Source organism: Pongo pygmaeus, chromosome 6 (genome assembly GCF_028885625.2).
Source record: "Pongo pygmaeus isolate AG05252 chromosome 6, NHGRI_mPonPyg2-v2.0_pri, whole genome shotgun sequence".
In the NCBI taxonomy this organism is placed as follows: domain Eukaryota; kingdom Metazoa; phylum Chordata; class Mammalia; order Primates; family Hominidae; genus Pongo; species Pongo pygmaeus.
In genome coordinates, this window is record NC_072379.2 from 120,142,679 (window position 1) to 120,161,711 (window position 19,033).

At 37.3% G+C, this 19,033-nt stretch overlaps 1 protein-coding gene across 3 annotated transcripts in view; it reads left to right on the forward strand.

The window, feature by feature from the left end:
• CPED1 (cadherin like and PC-esterase domain containing 1) overlaps positions 1–19,033 on the forward strand; it is a 315,286-nt gene that overhangs the window by 280,447 nt on the left and 15,806 nt on the right. For all 3 annotated transcript variants that reach the window (XM_054495963.2, XM_063667799.1, XM_063667798.1), the window contains exons 19-22: positions 1,209–1,429; positions 1,690–1,791; positions 2,197–2,284; positions 6,412–6,558. In XM_054495963.2, coding sequence (XP_054351938.1) covers positions 1,209–1,429; positions 1,690–1,791; positions 2,197–2,284; positions 6,412–6,558 — 558 coding nt within the window. The remainder of the gene's footprint in view (positions 1–1,208; positions 1,430–1,689; positions 1,792–2,196; positions 2,285–6,411; positions 6,559–19,033) is intronic.

Consider the following 19,033-nt stretch of genomic DNA (forward strand, 5'->3'; position numbering starts at 1 on the left):
AACAGGAAAAGTAATTGTGGCTAGGGGCACTGGATGAGACCTGTTGGTAGAGGCAGCATTCACGTAGGGTCCGGAGGGTGACAAGTGGGATTGCAGAGGAAGAACTTTCAAGGCAGACAGACTAACATAAGGAAAAGCAGATGTTGAATGCAAATCATGTTTAACAGAAAAGTAGAAGTCTAACATGCTTACATAAAGGGAAGCATTAAGAGGATGGGGCCATTCACCTTGCACTTGGAGTTAAAGGACCTGGATTTGAATCCTGGTTTCTCCATTTAGTAGATTTATGTCCTCCATCTTCCTGACCTTCAAATTCCTCATCTGTGAAAAGGAGATACTGAATCAAACCTCACAATTCTGAAGATTAAAAGTGAGGACCCTGTGTGAAATCTCCACCTAACAAAGACTGATACGCAATAAAAACTGAGTATATGTGAGAGGAACCTAGAGGATTATGTAAGAAACAAGGAACCAATAAAGTTTTTGAGCACACGAATGAGATGACCAGAACTAGACATTTGGAAATTTATCGCAGCAATATTGTGTGTAGAATGAATTAAAAGACAGCCATTGCACAGGAAGGAAGACCCAGTAGGAGAGTATTACACTAGTGCAAGTTTGAGGCAGTCAAAACCTGAACAGTGCTGCTGGGAATGAGCAGGAGGGGATGTGGGTAAGAGGCTTCATTGGAGAGGAAATGGCACTGGGATAGGCACCCTGGGGCATGCACTTCTGTTCAGAAAATTAGATTCTGGTTCTGTGGTTCTTTCGTCAATTAGACACGACCTCTATTGAGCTACCTCTGTGAATTCTCAGTTTGCACATCTATAAAATAGAGACTGGAAAATCCCTAAGTATTCCTGGAGCACTAAAATGCTTCATGCCTATTTGAATCAATAGAACTTGTTAAGCTGATTAAATGAGAAAGTAAAGAGCATAAGGGAGATACAAAAATTGAAGATAACCTGAAACAAGTGGTAAATATGAGTTAGTGGGTCAGTAGATGATGGCATTATTAAGAATATGGAAGAGATGGAAAGGACCAGGTTTGGGAGAGAATATAATGAATGTTATTTCTAACAGTTTGAAGGGCTGTCCTTCAAACAATTAGGTAGTGGTGTGAATATTCAAAATTTCATTATTTTAAACTGTCTCCTGTACCATGTAAACATAAGCTTTTAAACAAATGCTTTCTCTTTAACTTATAGATTCTGTTCATTGGAGATTCAACCAACAGAGGGATCATGTACTATCTTATCGAAAGGCTGAATGAAACGTTGCAGGAATGGCAGAAAGTACATGGCACTAAATTCTATCACAACATCAATGGTGGGAAGACTTTGATCAGTTATTCCTACTATCCCCAGTTCTGGATAAGCCCTTCATTGAGACCAACATTTGAAAATGCACTTGAACACCTCTTGCAAAGGTACAATGAAACTATAATGAAAGACACAAAACCCACAAAGTATTGATGTTCTACTAGCAGTCATCACTGCTCAACTGCTCACTGTACATCAAATGTGCTCAAAAGGTTAGATACCAAGTAAAGCGGCAGAAAACAAGTTGGAAATTACAAGGAGTCTTATGATCAAGATGCCAGATACAGTGAAATGTGAGGCAGTGCAGTTACAATGTTTACTTTTTGTTTTAGGGCAACATGTGTTGTTTTTTCTTTCTGGATTTCAGATCACGTCCCCTAGAGAATACTGGCCAGACTGTATTGGTTGTTGGTGGCGTTCAGTGGCTTAATTCCAATCACCTGCAAATTATTCACAAAGTTTTGAAGAGGTAAATATCTGCAACAATAATTGTCATTAGTATTCTAAGTCAAAAAAGTTACTATGGATGTGACTGAGTTTTATCCAGATTTTATTTAAAGAACAACTTATAATTCAGCATTAAGTACTTAAAGTCTAGTTTAAAATACTAAAATAAAATAGTCTTGTATCCAGTCACAACATGGTTGTTCATTATCCAGATTTACATTAGTACAGATCAAAATGTGTCTACTGACACCTGAAACTCTATCTTAAAAAAACTGTAATATACATCAAATATATAAAATGAGCACTTAGTCTTATATGCCAATTATCACATTCTGAAAGAATTCTATGGTATTTGTTTATATAAACAACAAACATCTAAAAATGTAATTAAAGTTACTGACTTTAGAATTATAATTATCTCATTCAGGGAAAATTTACTGAATATCCTAGTGATCATCAAAACTTTGGGAATTGGATTTCATCTGCCAGTGGATGGAGTACATTTCTTAACACAGGTAAGCACATTTCCTCTGGGCTAGGTGAATTTCATGATTCCTATAAGGATCCCTGCTGGAAAAAGACCTGTAAGGCACTATATAATATTGAGCAACCTTCATGAAAGTAAAAAAAAAAAGAGAATATACTTAAGGGTTATGTTTGCAAATAAATTATAATTAATTTCATGTAGCCCACAAATATGTTGTAAATAATCCATTGACTTTATAAAAGAGGAAACAGCGTGTTGAACTATGCAAAAATAAAGAGCTGAGGGGTATATGAGAAAGACTGTGCTTTAAGTTCCCTTACCCCACCAATTTTACATGCACCTTTAAAGGCTATATTAAAAGGATTTCCTTTTGTCAGGTTCATGCTGAAACCACAAAAAAAATTATCACTATCATGAGTCCTTTGGGAAAGAGTGGTCTTTTTGAAGATGATTTCAAACTGATTGCTTTATTTTAAAAATAGTCTTTGAAGTAGTATCATTGGTTTTTCCTGTAATTGGATATTCATTAACGAAAAGAGTAGGGGTCTCTGGCCAGTTCTTATAGAAGATAGTAAATTAGCCTCAGCACTAAATAGAAGTCTCAGAAAAGAAAAGAAAGATAGGATCTGTAGGGAAGAGAACCAGCTGCTCTTGCTCAAGTGAAGGGACTTCCGGAGCAGCCAGAATTATTGGGCAATTGCAGAGTAATGACTCTGGTGAGCACTGGGAATTGGGGAGAAAGGAAGCTGTCCATTTAATATGTAAGAAGGTTGAGATTTATATTTTTATGTCTCTGTTGAGTGCTACTACCTTTCCCCAGCACAGAACACAAGACCCTCAATTATTTTCTCAAAAATGTATCTGCCTGGATAGCAGATCTTCTGTGATGCAAAAACAGGAGAAATGGTAGGAAGTGGCCAAGGTACAGCCTCTAAATTCAGCATCTGGGAGTTAGCAGGGGTTAAGTTAATTCAAAATGAGTTGAGGCATTTAACATCTGGGAGAGCCAAAGGGTTTAAGACTATTGGGGATCAGGAGAGGGGACCTTTGATAATGTGTTCCATGGATTGAATCTCTTTAATGTTATTTGAAGTCTACAGGTCGAGATCCACAATTCATTCTTGAGGACTCCAGTAGCTCCACTGTGCCTCTTTGGTTGCAGCTCCTCACAGTAATTGGCATACCTGTGGCCTTTGCTTATACTTAGGTTACAATTCAGAATCAATTCATTTCAGCAAACATTTCTTCAGCACTTACTATGTGCCAGATATTGTGTTAAACATTATGACTGCCACCTGAACTTTGATGGTGCTCATCAATCTTTTCAAACTGAGTGAAGACAGAAGGAGAAAAGAAGAGGAAGGGCAAAGAATAGAAAAAAGGAAAAGGGGATAATTGCAAGTGAAGGCAGAAAACAAATTCAAACTTCTCATCATGTGCTCATATAGCCATTCAGTGCTGGCTTCCGTCTTTCTCTGTAGACTTATCCCTTGCTACTAGTGCACGTGCACACAAGTGTGTGCACACACACACATTCACACTCACAACTCCACTGAGCTCAGTCAGGCTGAGCATATTTCAGTTTCTCAAGCACACCATGCTCTCAGTCACCTCCAGACCTTTGAAAGAAATCCCTGCTGCTTCTACTTGGAGTTAACTCCTCCACCACTCCCTCCTCTGGGTAACTTCCAGTTACTTTTCAAATGTTAGTTTACATGCTAGTTCCTCAGAGAAAACCTCTTGACACACTAGACTGGGTTGGCTGCTCCTGCCATGAGCTCCTGTAACAGTGTCTTATGTCCTTACTCATGTCATTCATATACTCCTTGGCTGTCTGTCTCCTTTGCTGGATGGTAATTGTGAGAGCACCAAGGGAATTGTGGGTTAAGGGAGTTTATATGGCTTACACTGACAGCCCAAATGCCAAATACAATTCTCAGCACATAGAAGACCCTCAAAAAATACCTGGTATTTTTTGTAGTGTAGCAAGTGTAGTATCTAATAGGTAATTTTCCAACCCTTTGTCCTCTCCCTTCCTTCCTCTTCTTGTAGAACCCAGTGTCCATTGTTTCTATCTTTATGCATATCCAATATTCAGCTCCCACTCATAAGTGAGGAGATGCAGTATTTGATTTTCTGTTCCTGCATTATTTAGCTAACGGAAGGCTCCAGGTGCATCCATGTTTCTTCAAAAAAACATGATTTTATTCTTTAGGCTGCATAGTATTCTGTGGTAAATATGTATCACGTTTTCTTTATCTCATCCACTTTTGATGAGCACCTAGGTTGGTTCTATGTCTTTTCTATTGTGAATAGTGCTGTGATGAACATAGAAATGCATGTCTTTTTGGTAGGATGATTTATTTTCTTTTGGATACATATCGAGTAATGGGATTGCTGGGTCAAATGGTAGTTCCATTTTTAGTTCTTTGAGAAGCCTTCAAACTGCTTTCCACAGTGGTTGAATTAATTTATGTTTCCACCAACAGTTTATAAGCATTCCTGTTTTGCATGGCCTCACAAACATCTGTTAATTTTTTACTTTTCAATAATAGCCATTCTGACTGGCATGAGATGGTATCTCATTTTGATTTTGATATGCATTTCTCTGGTGATTAGTGGCATTGAACATTTTTTCATGTCTGTTGGGTGCTTGTATGTTGTATTAGTCTGCTTTGCATTGCTATAAAGAAATACCAGAGACTGGGTAAATTATAAAGAAAAGGGGTATTTTGGCTCACTGTTCTGCAGACTATACAAGAAGCATGGCACCAGCATCTGCTCTGGTGAGGCTTCAGGAAGCTTACAATCATGACAGAAGGCTAAGGGAGAGCAAGTGTGTCACATGATGAGACTCATATAATGACAGAGGGAGAAGGAGGGGGGGGAGGTGCCAGACTCTTTTAAACAACCAGATCTTGCGTGAACTCATTACTGTGGGGAAGGCACAGAGCCGTTCATGAAAGGTCCACCCCTAGGACCCAAACACCTCCCTAAGCCTCACCTCCAACACTGGGGTTCACATTTCAACATGAGATTTGGAGGGGACAAATATTCAAATCATATGTCTTCTTTTGAGAAGTGTCTACCACTTTTCAATGGGTTTGTTTGTTTTCTACTTGCTGATTTAAATTACTTATGGATTCTAGATATTTGAACTTTGTCAGATCCATAGTTTGCAAACATTTTCTCCCATTCTGTAGATTGTCTGTTTGCTTTGTTGATAGTTTCTTTTGCTGTTCATAGCTCTTTAGTTTAATTAGGTTCCACTTATCAATTTTTGGTTTCAGTACAATTGTTTTTGAAGTCTTGGTCAAAAATTCTTTGCCAAGGCCAGTGTCCAAAATTGTATTTCCTAGTTTTCTCCTAGGATTTTTATAGTTTAAGGTCTTACATTTAAGTCTTTAATCCATCTTGAGTTAATTTTTATATATGGTAAGAGGTAAGAATCCAGTTTCATTAGTTTGCATATAGAGATCCAGTTACCCCAGCACTATTTATTGAGGGTCCTTTTCCCATTGCTTGTTTTTGTTGAGTTTGTTGAAATAAGTTGGCTATAGGAGTGACTTTTTTCTGGGTTCTCTATTCTCCTTCATTGGTCTATGTGTCTGTTTTTATACCAAAACCATGTTGTTTTGGTTACTGTAGCCTTATAGTATAGTTTGAAGTTACTTAATGTGATGTGTTGGCTTTATTCTTTTTGTTTAAGATTGTTTTGGTTATTAGGGCTCTTTTTTGGTTCCATATGAATTTTAGAACAGTTTTTTCTAATTCTATAAAAAATAACATTTGTAATTTGATAGGAATAGCATTAAATCTGTAGATTGCTTTAGGCAGTAATGTTAATTTTTAAATTGAGAATTTTCGATATTTTATGAGTCTTTGTGGGCAATAAATTTAACCACTTTTTACTGAAGAAGTTCAAAACTGTGTGTCACTATAGATGTTGCTGTTTTATACATAAATGATTACATGTATGTTTTGAGTAAAAAAAATTAGAACACATCTTTATTTAAGAAATGCATGTGAAGTTCCTTATCTTACACTATGACTAATCCCAGTAAAAAAGACATTTACATAATTTCCACCTAACTTATTGAATCATAAAACAATCCTCTGTTAATAAAAATTTTCATTCTTCTGCTTTCCCATCAGAGTGAAGTACAGAACTTATGGAAAGAAAATTTGATTATTCTGGATACTGCAAAAAAATATGGCTATGAAGTAGTTGACACATTCACTATAACAATGGGGCGTTACAAAGAGTTTCTGCAGGGGAAGTGTGGTTGTCATTTCCATGAGGTATTTATGCTGGCTCTCTGAGTTTTATAGCTTTTGATCTTTTAAAATTGTTTGTTATATCTTTAATTGTATTGTCAGTCTTATTTTGCATGAAACAAAAAACAATGTCAGGTGGAAATTAAATGATATATATTCATCATCACTCAGCCAAGGCATGTAGTAACCACAACTTTAGCTCTACCAAATGAGATGTTAAAAAATTTATGTTTGTTTAGACACTTCAAAACTAGAACAATTGGTTAATGCAGGCAGGAATATGGGAACCTGGAGAGCACTTATTTTCTCTAATAGACTTCAAGCCTTCCCATCAGAAATTGCATCCAAAAAAAAGGTGGCAAAGGTTTTCAGTAGCAGCGGCTTGCAAAGCACGACTACTTAATGTGCTAAACTAATGAATGACCTTCTTTCATTGCCTTGTCCAATGCATAACAGGAGGACCGGGTCCCCCCAACCAGAGTGAAAATGATTTCATTTTAACCTATAAATAGGCTAAGCTGATAAGGTGATAGCCTAAAACTATTTTATTCTTTTTTCTCCTGTCCTTTTGAACCCTCTGTGGATTACTTGCTCCCTAACCCTTGAATAAAAATCTTGGTCAGGTCCCATAAGTTTAATATCACTTTCAGATAACAAAAGGTCTCCAGTCACCTTCAGGTATAGGAGTATCACATCAATACTAAAATTGTCCCATTCTGAGTCATAACTACATAAGTCATTTCCGTCCCCCAGCTTAGGTTTCCCTCAGTCTCAAAAGCCCAAATCAGGGGAGAGAAGGCAGGACACTCATTTGCCATTTCCCCATCTTCCTTCTCTACTTTTATTCTCCTACATTTTTCTGCATTGGTCAGAGTAGAGATGGGATGCTAAGGACAAGAAGAGTCTTATTTGACTAGTACAAGCATAACCCAGTGATGCGCTCTCTGAGTCTAGCATGCTACTTCTTTCTTTTATGAGTGCTTTTGTGAATTGCCTTGGAGAGCCCCCTCCCCACCAGTGGAACTTTCTGGCTCCAACTTCCTTGATGGTGGTAATACATCTCCTCCAACTAGATTCCTTTTTGACTCCTTGGTATCCAACTGTCCATCACTCTGTTGAGAATCATGTTGCTCCTCCAGGCATCCTTTTGAAAAATATTCAAAATGGCACTAGGCTTGCTATACTTTGAACTATAGAAATATATACATTTGATCTACAGAAATATTAACGCATTGTTGCTCTGTTATTGCTGGAAATACAGTTAGTTCCCAGTGAAGCTTTCTTTCTCACTCTCTCTGCCACCCTAAAGCTGATCTGTAGCCACAGTATATCATACCAGTTCTAATGCTTCCCAAACCCCAAGAGACATGTGCTTGGCTCTGTTGAAGGCTCCTCTTGCTTGGCTTAAGGCAAAAATAAAACAACACCCCAATGGGGAAGAGGGCCCCAAAACATTGGAAAGCTCACACAGAAATTCCATCCCTTCCTTCCTTTTTGTCTCACAACTCTTTTGGTGAGGCAAGGATATGGAAAACTGGATTTTGTCCATACTTTTGCAAGTCTTGTATATGTTGTCCAGAAATTTCTTGGAATATGATTTTTTTTTGGCTTCTGTTATTTGCTCTAGATTTCAGGAGATTCAGCTGAAACTGAGATGAATAGTGCCTCATTTTATCTTTCTATTAGATATTGATTCACTCTTTCTTGCTTGCCTTCTTTTGTAAACCAGGATGCATTTTTTAGTGGGTTGACTCGTGAGGTGACAACTAAAGTCTCCTTCTGATTCTGTTTTTCAGCCCTTAGCTGACTGTCAGAATCCATCTTGGTGGGCCAGGTGTGGTAGCTCAACCTGTAATCTCAGCACTTTGGGAGGCTGAGGCGGGTGGATCACTTGAGGTCAGGAGTTTGAGACCAGCCTGTCAGCATGGCGAAACCCCATCTCTACTAAAAATACAACAATTAGCCAGGTGTGGTGGTATGTGCCTGTAATCCCAGCTACTGGGGAGGCAGAGGCATGAGAATCACTTGAACCTGGGAAGTAGAGGTTGCAATGAGCCGAGATCACCACCACTGCACTCCAGCCTGGGTGACAGAGCAAGACTCCGTCTCAAAGAAAAAAAAAATCCATCTTGGTCCCAAGAGTTTTACCAATACTAAAAACGTTATTGACACTGCAGTAGTTGCTCTGTATGATTTATGGGTGGATTTACATTATCCTTTAATATGACCGAATGGAACTGCATTTCAGAGAAGTGAAAGCCTGCAGCCACAGTACAGAACATGACATTTTAAATTTTGACCTAGCAGCTTGAAGCTGGATCATGCTGTTGCAGAACAGATTTTAAGCTGTAGGATACTGTGTGTCTACTGTCTTCCACAAGAAAATATACAACCTTTAGAGTACTTATCCTATTTGCAAAAGTCAAGACTTAGAAATGCAAGGGCTGTAGCCTGGAAGAGAAAGAAGCAAAGATCTTGCAGCTGAGCCAGCTCAGGATCACAGCTGGCTAAAAAAGCAAGCCAGTGGTTGCCAAACCCACAGAAAACAGGGCTTTTGAAAGACAACATACAGATTGGTTTTATTCCTATTTTAGAAAGAATTTTTATTTGTTTGTTTATTTATTTATTTTTACATAATGTGTCTTCAATTCATATTTTTGCAGAAAGGTGTCCACTTTTTTTAGCTTTAGTGCTCTGAAAGTCTAAAAAGCAAAATGTCCTCGAATAATTTCAACATGGCTCCAATTAAAAACAGAAGTGCCCTTCCCACGTGGTTACATGTATCTCCTACCACAGCATCAACCAGTTCACATTAATAGCTGTGGTATTCAGAAACCACAAAAAAGGCTTTTTGAACCATCAGCACTAGAATATTGGCTTGTAATTATTACTGATTAAAATTATCATTAACTTGCATAGTAACAATGTTTCAAGTATGTTCAGGTAAAATCATTTTGCTTATTTGACTTTATAGTTTTTGGTGTGTAATTATCACATATAACTCGCTTTTTCTTAACTCTATTTCTGATGTAGGCTGTCTTGATAGCAAGCCATGTAGGTCTCCGCCAAATTATCTTAATTGATTTCAGAGTAGTGTTATCTATTTTGAAGTTTTAATGTTTAAGCTAAAATAAGCTTCTGGGAGCATTTGCTGTTCCAGTCACAACATACAGCTGATATGATCATCTTTCTCAACTGACTCCCTTCCTCATAAAGTCTCTAAATTCATTCATTACTTAGGCATAATTATTGCTTAACTCTTGAACAATTTGTACCCCTTGTAACTCAGCAAGTCTCTAGTGCTGACACTGACATTTTATAATCTTTCTAAATCATCACCTAACATATTAACAGTGATGTAATGGCAATGTTAGCTTATTACAAACAATCCAAAAAATCTAAAACTCTTTATAGAGGACATTTGATAATGAATGCAGCAAGCTGGAAAAAAAGTTGGTGACTGCTCTCATGTCTAAAAAGTTAAAGGGCAAAAATTGTTGATAACCTTTTCTTCACCTCTGTGCTCATCTTATGAGCCTGGCAAATAAAGCTTACCATAAAATACTAGCAAGAGTTGAAAAAATTGTGTTAGAACCATAAAAATTCTGGCTTGGGGGACTTTTATCTTCTGATGTTCAACTAAACTATTCCCACAATAGATTCAAGGATACCTGAGAAGGGTTGGTATAATCATTACAGTAAGATATTGATGTTTTTTCTTTGGTTTGTGGTTAGAATTCTATCATAGACATAACAAACTTGCTTCAGTGAGCTCTCACTGCCATAGGTGAGATTAAAGGTCTTGAGGTGTTTCTTTCATCTGTCAAGGCACCAAAAGAGAATATGTTGTCTCAAGAATCTATAAACAATTTCCCAACTGGTGTGCATCAATTTTGACTAACATGTTCCTGCTGATTAGAAAAGCAGCTGTTTCTTTTTATGAGTGGAAATGGATTATGTTTTCCTAATGTTTACATAGGACAACAAATAGGATCCAGGTAGCTCTTGCCCGAGAGAGGTTTTGGATGGTGCCTTCGGTTATGTGGCAAATACCTACTGTGAACAAGCTAAAACCTGGAAAGAATACAATAATGTTATCAACACAAACCTGGCTGCAGAACGGACAAATTCATAACCAATTGATATGTTATTATTCATTAGTCTAATCAATTATGCAGACCTTATATAATATCTTCCTTTTTTGGCAAATGTAGCTACAGCTTTTGACTCAGTCAACAAAAACTATCTGGCATCAAACTACCACTAATACCAGCAGGTTTCCTTTGATTCTGGTACTACAGAAAGAAGAAAAGAAGGGAGTTTTGGTTCTTTGTCAGAGATGGTTTTCCACTATTAATTAATTTTAACCCTATAATCTTTACTATTTAATCTTAATTAAATAAAAGATTATTTGGCCTAGAAATAAAGTGTTTTACTTTCTCCTTTAAACTTTACAAGTTTACTATCTAACCACAATTTAAAAATTAAAAAGAAAGAAACTTTAAATTCATCTGGTAAAAAAAAAAAAAAACTGAAATAATGACTTTTAGGGAAAAAAAAGATACAAATATGGTTAACATAGTTAGCTGATATAGAAGAACCCAGAATTTAACTTTCAGCATGGCTATTTTTAATGAATTAGTATGGAAATTTAATTCAATAGATATTTTTGAGTATCTACTCTATGCAAGCATTGTACTACTGCTGTAAAGTGAGTTAGAAGAGCATTTTATAGGACCCCATAAGTATCTCAAAATCAGCCTGTCCTTAGAAGGAGAATTAATATTTCCTTTAAACTTTCCTCCCCTCTAGTATTCCCTAATTTACTCTATCACACTACCATTTATAAACTAGAGCAATCTTCGACCTTTGCTTATCTTTCTCCAGCCGCTTCACAACCCTTAACCAGCCAGTTACCAAATCCTGTTTACATGCTATATATTTTCCACATCTTTCTCCTACACTACATTCCAACTGCCTTGACCTTGTTTATTCTTTTACTAAATCATTCAACATTTATTTTGTGAGTCCAGTTCTTGAACTAAACAGTAGTAATATAAAAATAAATACGACATACTCTATGCCCTCAGGACATTGCAATCAGGGTCAGGCCTAAAAACCCATATTATGAAACAATACCTATGATAGCACATCAGATATATGAATAAGATATTGTGAAACACCAAGAAGAGGCACTCAATCTGAGGATTAAGTGTTTCTCCTTGAATTACCATCCAAGTTAATTGTTGAAGGATGAACAGGACTTAATCAAGGTAATAAGATAATGGTAGAAGGAAGGCCATTGCAACCCCATAGGATAATGTGAACCAAAGTAGCCCTGAAATACCTGATGTTCTCATAATCACAGGCAATCCTGTATATAGTAGAACATAAATCACAAAAGAATATTTGAAAAAAGTAGGTGAGGGCAAGATCATGGTAAGAACTGGATGATCCTGTAGGTGATGGAGACCCACTGAAAGGTTTTCAGGAGAGGAGTGAGATGGTCATGGTTTTGTTTCAAACAATTAAGACTAATAACAGTGAGCAACGAAGATTTGAAGAACAAGTTAGAGAAGTTAGGAGATTTTTTTTTTTCCAGAGGTCAGGTGAGGGATTGTAAAGTTCCACCCAAACCAGGACAGAGACAGCAAGTATAAGAGAGAAGTGGACAAAAGCAAGCCTTGTTTTATAAAATGATATCTATAGATCTTATTTGTGGCATGCGGGAGTGGGAAGAATCAAAGATGACTCCTAACTTGAGTGATGGATTAGGGAGAGAAACTGGCAATTGAGACAAAGAATGACTGAAAAGTCACCATCTTAGGAAAAGATGATGAGTTCAATTTTGAACATGTTGTGTTTGAGTTTCCTGTAGGACATCCAGGTGGAGATCTCCAATGGGCAGTTGGATATACAAATATGACACTGGAGGGACCGGTAGGGATGAGAGATGGCACAGGGAGTCATAAGAAAATAGGTCGTAGTTGAAACCATGAAAATAGATCATCCACAGAGCCCAGACTCATTGACATCCTGCGTGAACTGCAGAGTTTTGGTAGAGGTGCAAGTGTATTCTGTGTGGCAGAGAAGATGGCAGGTGGTGACGGCTGCATTGCCTGCACGTCATCAACAACCCACCTCTTCTTTCCCATCTTAATCCACTGTGCGATCTCTCAAGGGCTTTAGGCACTTAGCCCTGAATCCTCCTCTGAGCCGGCTTTGCCTCCTGCTGTTCCCACTGAGTGAATTAAATAAGCCTTTGCCCTGTGCCCACTGTATGTGCGAGGTCATGCAGGTTACGTTTTTAACTTCCAAACAAAAAAAGAAAAGAAAAGAAAATAGGTCATCCAGAGAAAGTGAGTAGAGTGGCTGAGAAAGAAACTCCTGGAAACACCAATATTTAAGCAAAGTCTGGAGAAATAGGAGCATTTGAACTTAGAGCATAAACTAATAGCAGGAAAACTCTAGTAGAAGGTGATGCCATGGAAAGCCACAGAGTAACCATTTGTGAAAAGGAGAGATGGAGACAGGTCAGTGTTGTCAAATGTAATAGATAGATCTATTAAGGTGAGGATTCCAAAATAATGTTTTTGGCATGAAGCAGGGGAGTCCTTTCTGATCATCTTAAGAGTGGTTTTGGTAAAATGTTGGGGCAAGAATTAGACTAGAATAGTTGAAGAGGTATAGGAAGTGAGAAAGGGGGCTGATAACAGCTTTCAACAAATAAAAATAAGAAAAGGGTAAAAATATTGGATTTAAAGGAGGAAAGACTTTGGCATGTTTTTAAACAGAGGGGAAAGAATCAATACCAAGAGATAGAATAAAAAACAGGACAAAGAAGGACAATTGGAGAAAGGCCCCTGAGGAGCAGGTTGAGGATTCAGGTAAATAGTGTGTGGGGTGGCAAATGAACAAGGTGGGGAGGAGGGTCTCTCCTTCCCTATGATTTCTTTGCCCTCAGCTATTGCAATATTTTTATCTCAGAGCCTCCAGTGTCAACTACTTGAATCCATACTTCTTACCCCCCACCAGGAGGATGTTCGTATACTTCACATTCGGTGTTGTCATTTAAAAATCTTTCAATGACCCTGTGCTGAAGATGAGTCACAGATTCCTACACTCCTTTTTTAGAAACATAGTTTCAAACAGTTCTTTCTGTGTAAAATGATTAGTGCTCATTCAATCATCTGTAAGTGAATTCTACCCTCTGCTACTAGCTGATTAGATTAGAGATCAGTGCCCAGTGAAAGTGAATTCATTGGTCATGAGGGAGCCCAGCCTTTTCTAAGATGACTTGGTACAAAATCCTTGTTTCAAAGTGAGTACCCTATATTGAATGGTGATAACACCAATTAAATCAGGGTCTCTCTCTTAAGAAGGATAATTAAATGGAGGATCAACAAACAGTGAAAGTAACTTATGTTGAACTACTATTATGACTCCATAAGGCAGCTGTACTACCCAGCCTTTTCAATACTGAAACCTAGAATGTCAGTGTGGCTAAAAAAGAGATGCTGACTCATAAACTCCTTCATGTTCTTTGCAATAAACCCCCATGTCAGGGAGTTTATTACTAGCCTTTAAGAACCAAGCTAAGCCAGAGTTTGAACTATTTTGATTACCATTTCCTACATTAAGGTTTAATGTTCTAATTTGGCAAAAACAGGTTTTTGGTTTGAGAAATACTGAATACGCCTCCAACTTATGGGTTCTCAGAAAATTATATTAGTATATTAAATAATCCCAAAAGCTCTTACACTAAAGAAGCTGGTTAGCTTAGTGTGACCCAGTTTTTCCCCAGCATTTTTGACCACAGAATGACTTTTCCTTTTTTTTTATCACAACTATTAACACCCCACTAAACACACTTTGAGAAGATTGGCATAAGGATAATGTCTAAAAAATCATGCATGAAGTACAGACTAAATGAGGCAGATTGACCACAAGCATTTATCTTCTCTTCCACTTGAAACCCCAAGAAAAATACTTTGAAGACATAAAGCTACTCACTTACTCCACACCTCCCACCGCAAAGAAAAAACAGAATAAGAAATAACTCATAACAGACAAGAAATCTGAATTCATTTGAATTCATTCTATGAAGTTTGACTTAGCAGGCAAAATAAGGTACAACTGTAAGTGCCTAGAGAAGAGAAATACCAGCTGTGAGTGAGGCATACTTGCTGTTCAGATCCTATGCTGAAAAAGATAAGGCTGAGACACAGGTCAGAAAACAATTGGCTAGAAGTCTATGTGCAAAATTGGTAGACCCCTGAATTCCTCACCCCAGCCCATACAGTCGGGAATCTATATCATCACATACAATATCTTTTAAAATGGAACTGCAGAAAGTCTAGACTCAGAAACACAAGTATAGTAAAGAATAAATTAATCTAGAGGCTGAAAACAGAAAGATGAAGGTGAAGTTGGTGTGTGAAGGGAGGAGCCCTGAACTTTTCCCTAGACCTCCTAACATTCCACAGTCAGGCAGAGGGTCCCTCAGACAGGAGGCTGGAGAGCTCTTCTGGCAAGAAACTGAATGACCCACCGGAAGATCTTCTTTGAAAAGGCCAGAGTAGTGCTGAGCAAATTCCTACAGTGAAGTCAGCAGTTGGAAATGTTAGTCCTCACACAAATTGTGTAACATTTAGTGCCTTAATCTTAAATAAAATATTTAAGTTCAAGAGTGTTAGATAGAAACAAATACCTGTGTGTTAACGTCCAATAGACTCCAAGACCCAAGATGCACATGTAAATAGAGAAAAAGTGGAATTAGCTTATACTAAGACTAATACAGGTCATTCCAATAGTGTAAAAATTCGGCAACATAGATATTCAGCCACTTGGGAAATTGAGTTTAAGACAGGGGAATTTAGTATCTGGGGAACTGCATGAGACTGTAAGATAGAACCAACAGTTTAATATTAAATTGGTAAACTTCTGGTCTGGAGCTCCTTACAATCAGTCTCCGCACCTCAGAGCAGAATTTGTTCCCAGAGCCAACGCTCAGCTTTGTCCAAGGGCAGGAGTTACAAAGGCTCAGCTGTCAGAGTAAGAAGGGCTGGGGATTAGAGGAAGGGTGGGAGACAGACAATATGCTGACTGCAAATCTGGAAACACCAAAACAAAACAAAACAAAACAAAATTCATTCCTAAAGAAAATTTTAGTCTTGCCCCCTAATCCCCAGCATCTTTGACAGATTCAGAAGTTGGATTCCCTTCAATCAAAATACAGTTTATTTCATGTGGCCATAATTAAATATTTGGGGGCTAAGGGATGAAATGAAAGAATTCCCTATTATCTGTCAAAATTGCATGATGTCCTGAAGTGAAATTATGAGTTATAAGGACTAACTTCTAGCTATTGTTTGTCACGTTATTTTTATTCCACTTTTGTGAATTCTTAGGCTACTTTTTCAGCTGGTCATAATTTGGTGACTGGATCTTGGATTGAACGCCATCTGCAGAATGACTACATCCAACAAAAAGTACTTCAACAGTATACATTTGTCTTAAGACTAACACATTTGCCTGGCCAATCTCATGTTTTCCAACCTCAGAAAGCCATTACCCTGTCTCCTCTTCAGACCCCATCCATGATCATGAAACATATTTGTAATCAGAGCATCCTCTAATCCAGTATAGGACAATTTTGGAACACTTGCCCCATGAAAATTGTTTTCTATTTTATTCTGTGGATCTGGAACCACATCAGAAGTTCTTTGTGGGTTATTCAGGTCAAGATCAATTTTAAGAAAGGTATTTGTTTGTAATCTGCCTGACACCTTTCCAGTTCACCAAGCCTTCCCTTTTGTACTGGCTTTTTGGAAATTCAAAGTTATTTTTAGAATCAGCAGTTAATTGACATGGCAATACACACGTTCTGATGACGGTTTATGTGAAATCAATTTTGAGTGTTGAAATTACCTACATTTAATAGTGAAAGTTGCAATGTTAAGTTTGGTTTCATAATTCAAACAATTTTTTGTTTGTTTGGGAAGTCTTATAATTCCCATAGGCCAAATCCAGTCAAGTTGAATTGTGACCATTTGTATGCCTTCTAAAATGTCTCTGTACCCACGTTTTTAATGGTGTAGAGATGTGGAAAGATCTATAATTATAAACTGGCAGATCCCTTACCATATAAGGAATCTATAAAAAAGTAAATGTTACGTCTACACCCCAAAGCACAGAATTTCAATTCTTGCTACACTGAGTCACAGAAAAGTGTGATCATTTAATAGCCTATAAGATCTTATACTTATAAAACTCTATTTTAGCTCCAAAATTGTTTTCCTAAATTTCTGTAGTCAGTATATTAAAAATATTTGTCTTTGAAACACTGTAATCTTTACTTGAAAGTCTTACGTGTAACTTAATCAAATGTGAACATTGCTGTGAGAAAAACCATTTTTATTATGAGACTTACGGAACAATGCTGATCTAACAGATTGTCATGCAGCATGGAGATAAATTGTCCTCCACTATCTCTTCCTACTTTAAAATGTACTTCAGTGTAGCAAATTCACAAAAAGAAAATAAACACAAAATAAAGAGGAGTTACTTCAGATTAAAGTGGCAAAATAAAAATTGTCCTTTAACTCTCATATTTAACATATTACAAACATTTGCCAAATCACACATGTATGTATTATTAACCATATGTAGTAGCTCCTTTCCTCTTAGATATACCTGTCTCTTTTTCAGTGGTCAAGTCATCTGCACCCAAATTTAGAGAAGCATTTGGATGTATCAAGCCATTAGAATTTGTTTCTGATTAAGGTAACCACGGTATACAAACATCTGAGGCCTTTTGTCTCTGTGTCAAGGCCTAAATCTTTCACTGATGTTTTCTAATGGCTCATTTTGTTGTTTACTATTATTATTATGCCTCAAAGGTAACCTAGCATGTGTATTGCAAGCAGCTTTCTTTCCAAGTCACATTCCAGTCGACACTTTAGTTGGATTTTAATAACCCCAAATGGCTCTCTGATTTTGGAAAGGACCCAAATGGGCACATTTCCACCCATGAGATCAAAGGAAAGGAGCAATTTGCTCCTTACTGTACAGGTATCAAACATCTTTCACTGGAATAACATTTCCAAACCTTAAAAATGTAGCTAATTCCTTTTTCTCCACTTTAGAGCCTATAAGAGTAAGTAAAATAAGGTAATATTTCGAATCTCAGGGACTCAGAAACAGCAGTTTGACAGCAATGCTGGACACTGAATTTTACACATATGTTCAAAGGAATAATAGCTGTGTGAACAGATGATCTTGCCCACCATAAATTAGCACTAAGTCTTTTGAACGTACTAAGGAACTATTCATAACATGGAAACAACATGGTGCCTGACCTTGGGGAACTAGTCTCAGACAATGTCTTTGAAGTCACTTCATTCTTGTTCTTACTTCAAGTATCTTAGACATGTGTCTTTATATAGTCCCCTTGAGGGTAGGGACCATATCTGAATTACTCCATGTGTTTCCTGACACAGACAACTCTGAAGATTGAAAGATGGATATTATATGGAAAAAAAATCATTAAATTTTAATTCTACAAGATACAGAATCATTTTGTTTCTCTTCTACTTTTTCATTACAAAAGGATTCCGTGAATTCTTTTTCACTATAACAATTAAAAATAAGTATATACAATAAAAACAAAAACTCCTTTCTTCTACATTAAAGACTCAATTAGCTCTTTGGTACATAGTTCTGTTTTAAATCTACATTCCTGATTTTAATCTCACTCAATTAAAAGTATTAGGACCACATTTATGGTCACTGGATTTATGTAAGATTGGGCTTTATATAGAACTACCTTATTTCACCATAAACATTTTAGGGAACAGTAGTTTAAACCTCATTTTAATCTGTAGTGTGGATTTTCCTATTCTTCTATCTCAGTATTGAATTCTCCTTGTACTCAGCTTTTAATTTATATTTTGCCATCAAGTTCTAGAAAGCTATCTACAAAGGAATTTGCACCCTTAATCTAGACAAGAACACAATAATGTAAGAAAAAATATACTGGCCAGTTTAGCTAAAATGTATGGAGCATGCAATGCTTTCCAGCTCCTGTGCTAAGCTCTATGTTTACATTTCTAGTCACTAAGAGTGGGGAAGAGAGACGTACAGAAACTTTAAATACAATATATGTGACCCTCTTTACCCTGACTCTGTTCCTCATCTGCTCATGTTGGAACTTTTAACTCTGTGTAAGTATTATAGGTCCTCCCAAACAGGGGCTCTGGGACAAGCCCACTCCCATGGGCTCAGAGCTGTTCCAGCACACACTGCTACCTCTGATTTCTTGTTGCCTGTCTAAGAGCACACACGCTGCAGCCACCCCAGGCACTAACCATGGTGACTGTCTCCCATGGTTCTGCCTGATACATGCCCTCATGGTCCCAAATCTGCACAACTGTCTGTGCAGAGCCTTATTCTGTCCCTTTGTGTATTCTCAGTTGGTGGGTTTCCAAAGCCTGGGCTC